General features: G+C 38.1%; 1 protein-coding gene across 3 annotated transcripts in view; it reads right to left on the minus strand.

Moving 5' to 3' along the window:
- MRPS28 (mitochondrial ribosomal protein S28) overlaps positions 1-13,175 on the minus strand; it is a 352,996-nt gene that overhangs the window by 205,707 nt on the left and 134,114 nt on the right. Inside the window, exon 4 of one of the 3 annotated variants that reach the window (XM_079111105.1) lies at positions 11,461-11,808. The exons of 1 other annotated variant lie outside the window; for it this stretch is intronic. In XM_079111105.1, coding sequence (XP_078967231.1) covers positions 11,672-11,808 — 137 coding nt within the window. In that variant the 3' untranslated portion in view covers positions 11,461-11,671. Of the gene's footprint in view, positions 1-11,460; positions 11,809-13,175 lie in introns of those variants that run through there. One more of the 3 variants, XM_079111111.1, reaches the window with a different exon arrangement.

Genomic DNA, 13,175 nt, shown 5'->3' on the forward strand with positions numbered 1-13,175 from the left:
AAATCAGCAATAGTAGAAAGAGGTCAACTGTTTAGCAAGCACTAGGATGGTTGTATGTCTCATCAAGCATCAGGGAAAGCAGGACATTTCTGCTGCACAACTAACTGGTATATCCAGAATTAGCCCATTATTTACTATAGGATATAATTTTTCCTTCTTTTTTCCTTTTTTGTTTTTTGCATGCCCTAAGTTGCTCAGGTCAGATAGACTCTTTTGACTGTATTTTCAAAAATATATTTCAGTACACCCATATCTATAGTAGCACCATACACAATTCTATATACAATGTCCAAAAGATGGAAACAGCACATCTTCAAAGAATAAAATACTGTGTAGCTATACAATGGAATATTATTCAGCCTTAAAAAGAAATGAGGTGGGGCTGGGGTTGTAGCTCAGTGCACATACCGGGCATGTGAGAGGCACTGGGTTCAATCCTCAGCACCATTTAAAAATAAATTTAAAAAAAGGCATTGTGTCCATCTACAACTAATATATATATATATATATATATATATATATATATATATATATATGGAATAAGGTTCTGATACATGCTACCACATGGATGAACCTTGAAAATATTATGCTAACTGGAATAAATCAGACATAAAAGGGCAAATATTGTATGATTCCACTTAATGAAGTGCCCAGCATAGTCAAATTCATAGAGAGAGAAAGTAGAGTAGTGGTTACTATGGACTAGGGATGGGAGAAGTGGGGAGTTATTTAATGACTACGGAGCTTCAGTTTGGGATGACGAAAGAGTTCTGGTGACAGTGGTGATGGCTGCACAAGTCACTGAATTACAGTTAAAAAGAATTTTTAAATGATAATCATGTTTATATACTTTATCATTTAAAAATTATTTACCTCATAGAAAAAAGTGTATATATATATATATATATATATATATATATATATAAAGCTAAATACAAATAATTAGGATAATACACACCAGTGTCCTATCATAATGGGTAAAGAGTTGGCCATATTTGATCATTAAATTGTAGGCCAAATAAAAATGAAGTTGAGAAGGACTGAGAAAGTCCTACGACGCATCTATACTTCAAATAAAACTAGACTTCTACAGACGTGGCAAATCTGTTATGACTGAAAATTCACTGATTTCAAGTTTATATTCTTGTTCAGAAAACCAGGAGACAAGTCAGAACTGTAACCACCTTTATAGGTCAGCACTTGCATGTGTAGAAATTGCAGTAGCCCCAGAAATGCACTGCTGAGGTCTCCTCAGAGCGGGAGTCAGGGTGGGGTGCAGTCTGCAGAGAGCTTCCAGTGGCCGTACCTTCAGAGTACACCCATGTCCGTGCTGAGGTGAAGCTCCCTGGGCATCTCCAATGACAGAACTTGGTGGGAGCAGCAGTGAAGGGTCAGTCCTCCCTAATCCAGGACCCTTCTGATTGGCAGTCTTTGCTCTGTTGGAGAATTTCACTGCAGTCTGGATTCTCCCTCCCCAGTCCTCCTCCTTTCTCAAGTGTCAGATCAACATCACAGTTTGAGGCTCCCCTATCTACTCTGTTCCTTCTTCCTTTATCCTTCACAGGCATTTCCCCCAATAGTGCATGTCCTGTTCTGTCTAGTGTCTCCTTCCTGGAGGGTCTAAACTGACACAAAAGCATTATGAGATAGGTTTGGTTGGCATGATAAATTGACTTATAAAAAAAGAGTATTGAGATGCCTGTAATCCCAGCCACTAGGGAGACTGAGACAGGAGGGTTGAAAGCTCAAGGCCAGCCTCAGCAACTTAGCAAGACTCTGTTTCAAAATAAAAAAATAAAATAAAAAAAAGGGCTGGTGATATAGCTCAGAAGCAGAGTGCCTCTGGATTCAATCTCCAGTACCAAAAATAGCACTGACTGACTTTACTTGATTCAAATACTTGCCTTACTTTAAAAATACTAAAGGAATAATGTTCCCTGAGAGCTGTTTCTCCAAGATATCTCGACTTGACTGACTTACACTAGATCACTGGTGTTTGAGGAAGTGTTTTCTCTAGGCTGGATACAGCTGAAGGTCCTGACAGACAATCTCATTAAGGCTGCGAGTGGAGGACAGGTTGTACCACAATATGGAACTGACCACCAAAGAATGAAACATGGGAAACTGGAAATAAATAGAGGTGCAAATGGGAATCATGGAGCCCAAGTTGTAGAAGAGAGGCTGGGAAATCAATTCCTGTCCAGATACCATACCTCTTAAATACACCTAGTATATTGGTTTTTTAGGGTTGCCCTGACAGATTCCCACCATTGAGTGACTTGAAATAACAAATTCATTCTCTCACAGTTCAAGAAGCCTGAAGTTTGAAACCAAGGTGTCAACACAATGGCTCCTTCTCAGGGACTGGGAAAGTCTGTTCCATGCCTCTCTCCTAGCTTCGGGTGGTTGCCTGCCATCCTTGACACCCCTTGTTTGTGGGAGAATAACTACGATCTAAAGAGATGGAATTTCATGGATGGGATCTAAAGAGATGAAATTTCATGGGTGGCAGAGTCCAAATTTGCCTCACTGTGTAAGGACAACAGTTATATTGCATTTAGAACTCACCTCAATCCAGCACGACCTCATATTAACTTGACTACATCAGCAAAGTCCTTATTCCAAATAAGGTTACATTTTAGGTTCCAGGTGAACACAAATTTTGGGGAAACAAATATTTAACCCAGTGTGCCTGGGAACTTGGGTTGAGATTAAAAGCTGGCCTACAGACTAGTGTCCATAAGAGATGGAAAAGAATTATCTGGTCATGTTTGAAAACAGAAATATAGCATCTTGCTGTAGGATCTGAAACATCAGAGGGCATAGATTCTTCTTTCCTGACCACCATTCCTCCACAATTAAGATGATTACTTAGTTGATACTCTTTGGCTTCCAGTCTTCAGAGCACAGTGAAATATCTGGCTTACAGCATGTGTGCATGTACCTCTTCACGTTTCCATAGAGGAAGGCAGACAGCCAAAGTCCAGAGTCCAAATACTGAGGTGCCAAACTTACATTAGGGTAGGAGAGAATTAGAAACTTTAGGTAGACGGGGCAACTGAATCACTGGAATGGGAGAAGGAATCCAGGGTCTTACTTCTCAGCTTTTATCTAATTCTGTTTGACATCACCCACCCGTATTTCACTTCCAGATTCAGAAGTGCCCAGCATTGTCAGTTCCTGAACATTCTGATGATTCTGTAGTAAATCAGGTTGGTTCTTAGCTTTCCCCACTGCCAACTCAGAATCTATCTGTACCTTTTCTGCTAAGGCAATTTCTATTCATCCTCTACTTTCTAGATTGCAATATTTTGTTGCTGTTGTTTTTTCCTGGGTTTTTTTTCATACTTTTTTGGGGGGGATGTATTTATTCATCCATTTATCCATCCATCCATCCTTGAGCCGTCATGTATTCATCCATCTATCCACCGTCTCCCTTTATTGTAGATTTTTGGGGTTTTAGAAGGAGTGAGAATAGGTATATAAGTTAATCTGATATCTTAACTTGGAATTCCAGATTTAAAGTGACAGCAATTGATATGATTATGAGGTTTTCTCCCACTTGGGTGCAGGCAGGAAGTAGGTGAATAGATTTGAGTGGGGTTGGAATTTTGCCAGGTAAGAAAAGAGGGGGATGAGGTGACAGGATGATGCATGACTACAAACTGGGGAAAGGAGGTCAGTGAAAACTTGGAGATGATGAAGGAAAACACTGGGAGCTAATAGATTGAAGTTCCAAAGACTCTTGGAAAAGTGTTCTGATGGGTACACAAAATTTAAGGAAGCAGGAAGGACAGTGAGTGGAAGGCTTGATGTTTTCATTTGAGATTTTGAAGGGGTGGGTTTTGAGTCTTTGGGAAGAGTGGCGTGGCAGACTATTTTCTAAAGATGACCATAATATCTCTCATCTCATTTGGTCTTCTATAATGTGACAATATCACACCTCCACTAAGGGATAGAATGTTATTTCCCTCCCCTTAACTATGGGCTGGCATTTCAATTCTTTTTTTTAAAACAATCACTTGAGTGGAACTGAAGCCATGTGACTTCCTAGACGAGGTCAGAAAAGGCCATATAGTTTTATCGTGGCTCTTCTGGAATGATCACTCTGGGGCAAGCCCCAAGAGTACCATTTAGAGAGAGAGACCACATGTACCATCCCAACTGACAGCCCCAACTAAACCTAACTTTCCTGTGGCCCTTGTCAAAATGCGAGGCCATGTGTGAAGTTATTTTGCACCCTCCTGGATGGGCCAGCTAAGTACCCAGAGTGACTTCAGTTGATGCCATGAAAACCAAAACTGCCCAGTTGACCCTTGCCTCATTTCTACCTATGTACTCTAATGTATGATAAGTGTCCGACTTGCAAGTTTCTCTTTCATGTGAACCTTTCTCATTAACTCCAGGCAGAAGGACCCAACTGCCATCAGAACATCTCCACCTGGATGTCTAATAAGCATCTCAAATTTACACTGACCAAAACTGAGTTCTGGATAGTCCTCTCAAAGCTGCTCTTCCCCAGTTCAGTTAAAGGCGATTCAATTCTTCCAGTTACACAGGCCAAAAACTTTGCCCTTACTCCTCTCTTCTCTCATACTCCTTATCCAGTAGTTAGGAAATCCCACTGGCTCTACCTTCAAATTACATCCAGACCAACCACTTCTCACTACCTCCACCACTACCACCCTGGTTCAAAATGCCTTCATTTCTCACCTGGATGATGTGATAGTCTCCTTCCAGGTCTTGCTGCAGAAGTTCTCGTTCATCTACTGGAGGGATCCTGCTAAAATGTCAGTCAGATTATATCCCTTCTCTGCTCAGGATCCTCTAATAATTCTCCATGTCCATCAGAGGAAATAATAGTCAGTCAAAGGACCAACAGAGCCTCCCTCACCTCTCTGCATTCGTCTCCTACTCCTCTTACACTCAGCTGTACTGGTTGAGAAGCACCTTCCTGCTTCTCCCTATGGACAGACACAGGCCTGTCTCAGGGCCTTTGCAATAGTCATTGCCTCTGTTGGAGTATTCTTTCCCAGACACTCACATGACTAGCTTTCTCTTTTCCATATTCAACAGTGACCTCCTCTGTGAGGCCTTACATTGACACCACACCTAAATTTCAATCTGTCCTTGAGTGCCCTGTAACCTATTCCTGGCTTTATTTTGCTTCTTAGCATGTATCACTGTCCAGCATATGATACATTTTTCTTATTTATTGTCCACTTTCTCCAGCTGAATGTAAGGGCCATAAGGCAAGTCATTATGTTGAATTTATTTGCTGCTAGTTAGAACAGTACCATGCACACTGCACTCGAAACATTTACTGAATTACAGAACTTCTTGGTATTGTTTACACTATCCCAATCAAAGGAAAACAGGGGTTAACAGGTAGGGGGATAAAGCTAAAGAAAATTCTAATGAATAAGCACTATATCACAATTATAGTTTTCACTTATGATATCTTTATTCAATCAATTTTTCATAACTTTCTAGTTACATTCTTGATGAATATATAGGTTCAACAAAGAGGGAATGAATCCCCTAGGCAAAGTTCATTTACTTTTCATGATGTTCCTCTCTTGATTTTCTGCTTTCCTGAAGTCCTAAGAGAACGGCATCAGCCTCCAGTATTGTTGTGTCTGTGGTTGCTCCCAGGAACCGAGACGTGAGCTCCAGATCTAGGAGGCGCAGTCGTACCCTGGTTCCTGTCTGGTATTCCTAAATGGTAAGAAAAAATTCCATTAATTCCACATCTCATAATGTGAACAACTGGTTTAAAATGAAATCCTCATTCTCATTTTAGTTTGTGTCGGTTTCAAGTTAAAGAAGTTAAACACAAGTATCTGGGAAATGGCTGTATTTGACATAAAATTAATTTGGTTTATCAGGATTTTCATCTTAAATGTATTCGAATCTAAAATTCAAGCAAGTCAGTTCTTAGAACTGTCATTTATTTTAATATGTCATTCATTTTTAAAGCCAGAGAGAATAATACAGGAAAAAAAGTATTCAAATGCATTTTTCTTCCTAAAATTAAAATCTTTCAAAGTAAAGGGAATTTTTATGTTACCAAAGCAACATGGGAAAAAGCCCAAGTACAAACTTAGAAGTTGATACTGACTTGAGCTTATTCAAACGTAATGCCAGCTGGATGAACCTGGAGGGCATCATGTTAAGTGAAAAAAGCCAGTCACAAAAAGACACACACTGCATAATCTTACTCATGTGTGGAATCTAAAAGTTAACTTACAGAAGGAGAGAACAGAAGGGTAGTTACCAGAGGCTGGGGAGTATGGAAGTTTGGGGAGATATTAGTCAAAGGACAGAAATTTCACTGAAACTGGAGGAATAAATTCAGGAGATTTATTATACATTATAGTGACTATAATTAGTAATAATGTTGTGTGTACTTGAAAATAGCCAAGAGAGATTTTAAGTATTTCACCACAAAAAAAAAAATGATGTGATGGGGCTGGGATTGTGGCTCAGTGGTAGAGCACTTGCCTAGCATGTGTGAGGCACTGGGTTCAATACTCAGCACCACATAAAATAAACAAAATAAAGGTACGTGTCCATCTACAACTAAAAAAAAAATTTTTTTAAATGATGTGAGGTGGTACATGTTAATTAGTTCATTTTAGTCATTTCACATGTATACATACATATGCCATGTATACATTGTGTTGTACACAATAACATAATTTTTATTTGTGCATTTAAAAATTAATAAATAAACAAGGCAAAAATGTAATACCAGATATAACATAAATGATGACTAAATTTAGTCAATAATTATTGAGTATTCAAGTATTTTGACACCAAATGAAAACTAATATTTATTTGCCTTTCTTCAATAATCAATGATTTTAAAGGTTTAAATCGATATCATAGAAATGCAGGAGACTGAAGATATTGCTACTGGTTGAAAACTACAAATCTTTAAGTATCTAAACATATTCTTCAAATACTTTTAAAATAATTTCAAAATTAAAATAAATTTACATAAATGGAATATTTTAAAGTTTTCAAAAAAGTCACTCTGGAAAGTCATTTTGGCAGACTATATAGTGAAGAGTCTCTACATGTTTGATTAGGTATTCTGAAGGAATTGAAAAATGGAAAATATTTAGGCCATTCATTTTTTTTTAATTTATTTTTATTGTAAACAAATGGGATACATGCTGTTTCAGTTTGTACATGGAGTAACAGCATACCATTTGCATATTCATATATTTACATAGAGTAATAATGTTTGATTCATTCCGTTATTTTCTCCTCCCCCCCCACCCCTCCCACCTCTCTTTTCCCTCTATACAGTCCCTCCTTCCTCCATTCTTGTCCCCCTCCCACCCCCCATTAAGTGTCATCATCCGTTTATCAGTGAGATCATTCCTCTTTTGGATTTTTGAGATTGGCTTATCTCACTTAACATGATATTCGCCAATTTCATCCATTTGTCTGCAAATGCCATAATTTTATTATTCTTTATAGCTGAGTAATATTCCATTGTATATATATACCACAGTTTCTTTATCCATTCATCAATTGAAGGGCATCTAGGTGGTTCCATAGTCTGGCTATTGTGAATTGAGCCGCTATGAACATTGATGTGGCTGTATCTCTGTAGTAGCTGATTTTAAGTCCTTTGGGTATAGGCCAAGGAGTGGGATAGCTGGGTCAAATGGGAGGTCCATTCCCAAGTTTTCTAAGGAATTTCCACACTGCTTGCCAGAGTGGCTGCACTAATTTGCAGTCCCACCAGCATGTATGAGTGTACCTTTTTCCCTACATCCTCGCCAACACCTGTTGTTGCTTGTATTCTTGATAATCGCCATTCTAATTGGGGTGAGATGGAATCTTAGTGTAGTTTTGATTTGCATTTCTCTTATTACTAAAGATGTTGAACATTTTTTTCATATATCTGTTGATTGCTTGTACATCTTCTTCTGTGAAGTATCTGTTCATTTCCTTAGCCCATTTGTTCATTGGGTTATTTGTATTCTTGGTGTAGAGTTTTTTGAGTTCTTTATATATTCTGGAAATCAGCACTCTATCTGAAGTATGAGTGGCAAAGATATTCTCCCACTCTGTAGGCTCTCACTTCGCCTTGCTGATAGTTTCCTTTGCTGAGAGAAAGCTTTTTAGTTTGAATCTATCCCAGTTGTTGATTCTTGCTTTTATTTCTTGTGCTATGGGAGTCCTGTTAAGGAAGTCTGATCCTAAGCCAACAAGGTGAAGATGTGGACCTACTTTTTCTTCTATAAGATGCAGGTCTCTGGTCTGATTCTGAGGTCCTTGATCCATTGTGAGTTGAGTTTTGTGCAGGGTGAGAGATAGGGGTTTAGTTTCATTCTGTTGCATATGGATTTCCAGTTTTTCCAGCACCATTCGTTGAAGAGGCTATCTTTTCTCCATTGCATATTTTTGGCACCTTTGTCTAGTATGAGAAAATTGTATTTATTTGGGTTTGTGTCCGTGTTCTCTATTCTGTACCATTGATCTACCTGTCTATTTTGGTGCCAATACCATGCTGTTTTTGTTACTATTGCTTTGTAGTATAGTTGAAGTTCTGGTATTGCGATACCCCCTGCTTCATTCTTCCTGCTAAGGATTGCTTTAGCTATTCTGGGTTTCTTATTCTTCCAGATGAATTTCATAATTGCTTGCTCTATTTCTGTGAGGTACATCATTGGGATTTTAATTGGAATTGCATTGAATCTGTATAGCACTTTTGGTAGTATGGCCATTTGACATATTAATTCTGCCTATCCAAGAACAGGGGAGATCTTTCCATCTTCTAAGGTCTCCTTAATTTCTTTCTTCAGTGTTTTGTAGTTTCATTGTAGAGATCCTTTACCCTCTTTGGTAGATTGATGCCAAGTATTTTATTTTTTTTGAGGCTATTGCAAATGGAGTTGGTTTCCTCATTTCCCTTTCAGCTGTTTCCATCGCTTGTGTATAAAAAATGCTGTAGATTTATGTGTGTTGATTTTATAGCCTGCTATTTTGCTGAATTCATTGATGAGGTCTAGAAGTTTTCTGGAGGAGGTTTTTGGATCCTCTAAGTATAGACTCCTGTCATCAGCAAATAGTGACAGCTTAAGTTCCTCTTTTCCTATTCGTATCCCTTTAATTTCTTTAGTCAGCCTAATTGCTCTGGCTAGAGTTTCAAGGACAATGTTGAATAGAAGTGGTGAAAGAGGACATCCCTGTCTTGTTCCCGTTTTTAAAGGGAATGGTTTCAGTTTTTCTCCATTAAGAATGTAGGCCATTCATTTTTTAAAGAAAAGTTATTTTTCTTTGTGATTATAGAAGCAAATATCCTTTGGTAAAATTTAGAAATTAATGAAGTCAGTCACATTTCCTATTCTTCCTATATATTTAAATATATGTTCAAGTGTGTATTTGTCAACATACATCATATTTTTTGTGGCTTTGTTTAAAAAATTTAAACACATATTAATTGAGGTATGACTTTATATTCTTAGAAAGCAGCAATTACAGAACACATTCCATGAGTTAGCCACCAGCAATATAAGGTTAGTTTGCAGTCCTGGTAAAGTGAAGCCCTACTTGTCCATGTTCTTGGAGTTGTAACCTGTGTTCTAATGGATTCTTTTATTTGTCCTCACAGCATGACTCAGTGATTCATCTAATCAGCTTTCATTTATGTTGACCCCCTCCCTTCCCCTCCCTTCCCTCTTCTCTGCAACATCCAATTAGTTAAGTTTGTTCATTCTTTTTTGTAAAATTTTTTTAGTTGTAGATGGACACAATGTCTTTATTTTATTTATTTATGTGGTGCTGAGGATTGAACCCAGTGCCCCATGCAAGGAAGGCAAGCACTCTACCACTGAGCCACAACCCTAGCCCATTGATCATTCTTAGGCCAGATATTTCTTTTTTTTTAAGAGGTGTTATGAGATTTATTTTCGTTATACATGAAAGCAGATCAATTTTAATATAATTATATAAGCATGGACTGTTATCTTATTCTAGTTAGGATACCATTTTTATGGATGTACATGATGGTGGGATTCACTGTGTTGTTTTCATATATGTACATGGGAAAATTATGTCAGATTCATTCCACTGTCTTTCCTTTTGCTATCCTCTCTCCCTTTCCTCCATTCATAATTGCCTAATCTACTGAACTTCTATTCTTCCCTACACCTGCCCCCTCTTATTATAGATTAGCTTCTGTATATGAAAGAAAACATTGAACCTTGGGCTGTTTGGGACTGGCTTATTTCACTTAGCATGATAGTCTCCAGATCATTTGCTGGCAAATGTCTAAAAGTCATTCTTCTTTACGGCTCCATTGTGTACATATGCCACATTTTCTTTATCCATTCATCTGTTGAAGGACACCTAGGTTCTTTCCACAGCTTTGCTATTGTAAATTCAGCTGCTATAAACATTGATGCGGTTGCATTACTGTAGTATGTTGATTTGATGTTTTGGTGGGTGGGGCACCAGGGATTGAACTCAGGGGCACTCAACCACTGAACCACATCCCCAGTCCTATTTTGTATTTTATCTAGAGACAGGGTCTCACTGAATTACTTAGGACCTCTCTTAGTTGCTGAGGTTGGCTTTGAACTTGTGATCCTCCAGTCTCAACCTCCGAAGCCGCTGGGATTGCAGGTGTGCACCACTGCGCCAAGCAGTATGCTGATTTTTAGTCCTTTGGGTATATACTGAGGAGTGGGATAACTGGGTCAAGTGGTGCTTCCATTCCAAGTTTTTTGAGGAATCTCCAAACTGCTTTCCAGAGTGCTTGCACCAATTTGCAGTTCCACCAGCAATGTATGAGTCTTTCCCCCACATCCTTGCCAACATATATTGTTGCTTGTATTCTTGTTAATTGCCATTCTGACTTGAGTAAGATGGAATCTCAGTATGATTTTAATCTGTATTTCTCTAATTGCTAGAAATGTTGAACATTTTCTCATATATTTGTTGACCATTTGTACTTCCTCTTCTGTGAAATGTCTGTTCAGTTTCTCATTTATTGATTGGGTTGTTCTTTTTGTGCGTGTATGTGTATGTTAAGTTTTTTGAGTTCTTTATATATCCTGGAAATTAATGCTCTATCAGAGGTACAGATGGCAAAGATTTTCTCCCATTATGTAGGCTCTTTCTTCATGCTCTTGTTTTCTTTGCTGTGATGAAGCTTTTTAGTCTGATACCAAACCATTTATTGATTGTCAATTTTACTTGTGCTTTAGGAGTCTTGTTAAGGAAGTCAGTTCCTGAGCCAATATGTTGGAGTGTTGGGCCTAAGTTTTCTTGTAGTATGTGCAGGGTTTCTAGGTCCTTGATCCACTTTGAGCTGACTTTTGTGTAGGGTGAGATAGGGGTGAAATTTCATTCTACTACATTTGGATTTCCAGTTTTCCCAGCACCATTTGTTAAAAGGTGTTATCTTTTCTCTGACATATGTTTTTGGTGCCTTTGTCTAGTATGAAGTAACTGTATTTCTGTGGATTTGTCTCTGTGTCTTATATTCTGTTCCACTGGTTTTCTTACCTGTTTGAGTGCCAATACCATGCTGTTCTTGTTACTATAGCTGTACAGTATAATTTCTGTCTGGTATTATGATGTTCCCTGCTTTGCTTTTCTGAGGATTGTTTTGGCTATTCTGGGTTTCTTATTTTTCCAAATGAATTTAATGACTGCTTTTTCTATTTCCATGAAGAATGCCATAAGAATTTTGAGGGGAATTGCATTGAATCTGTGTAGCGCTTCTGGTAGTGTGGCCATTTTGAGACACCAAAATCAGCAGAAGGAAGGAAATAAAATCAGCTGAAATCAATGAAATCAAGATTTAAAATAATTAAAACAAACCTATGAATCAAAAAGTTGGATCATTGAAAAAATAAACAGAACTGATGAATCCTTAGCCAAACTAACCAAAAGAGAGAGAAAAACACAAATTATTAAACTCTGTGATGAAAATAGAAACATCACCACACATAACACTGAAATACAAAGGATAATCAGAAGTTATTTTGAAAATCTATTCTCTAATAAGCTAGGAAATCTTTTTTTTTTATTGTAAACAAACGGGATACATGTTGTTTCTCTATTTGTACATGGAGTCAAGGCATACCATTTGTGTAATCATAAATTTACATAGGGTAATGTTGTTTGATTCATTGCTATTTTTTTCCTTCCCCTCCACCCCTCCCACCCCTTTTCCCTCTATACAGTCCTTCCTTCCTCCATTCTTACCACCCTCCTTATCCCTAACCCTAAACCAAACCCTAACCCTAACGCTAACCCCTCCCACCCCCCATTATATGTCCTCATCCGCTTATCAGTGAGATCACTCATCCTTTAGTTTTTTGAGATTGGCTTATCTCAAAATGACATTCTCCAATTTCATCCATTTGCATGCAAATGCCATAATTTGATCATTCTTCATGGCAGAGTAATATTTCATTGTGTATATATGCCACAGTTTCTTTATCCATTCATCAACTGAAGGGCATCTAGGTTGGTTCCACAATCTGACTATGGTGAATTGAGCAGCAATGAACATTGATGTGGCTGTATCTCTGTAGTATGCTGATTTTAAGTCCTTTGGATATAGGCCAAGGAGCGGGATAGCTGGAGCAAATGGTGGTTCCATTCCAAGCTTTCTGAGGAATCTCCATACTGCTTTCCAGAGTGGCTGCACTAATTTGCAACCCCACCAGCAATGTATGAGTGTACCTTTTTCCCCACATCCTCGCCAACACCTAGTGTTGCTTGTGTTCTTGATAATCACCATTCTAATTGGGGTGAGATGGAATCTTAGGGTAGTTTTGATTTGCATTTCTCTTATTACTAAAGATGTTGAACATTTTTTCATATATCTGTTGATTGCTTGTACATCTTCTGTGAAGTGTCTGTTCATTTCCTTAGCCCATTTGTTGACTGGATTATTTGTATTCTTGGTGTAGAGTTTTTTGAGTTCTTTATAGATTCTGGAAATTAGCACTCTATCTATGAGTGGCAAAGATTTTCTCCCACTCTGTAGGCTCTCTCTTCACATTACTGATAGTTTCCTTTGCTGAGAGAAAGCTTTTTAGTTTGAATCTATCCCAGTTGTTGATTCTTGCTTTTATTTCTTGTGCTATGGGAGTCCTGTTAAGGAAGTCTGATCCTAAGCCAACAAGGTGAAGATG

Source organism: Sciurus vulgaris (assembly GCF_902686455.1).
Source record: "Sciurus vulgaris genome assembly, chromosome: 1".
Classification (NCBI taxonomy): domain Eukaryota; kingdom Metazoa; phylum Chordata; class Mammalia; order Rodentia; family Sciuridae; genus Sciurus; species Sciurus vulgaris.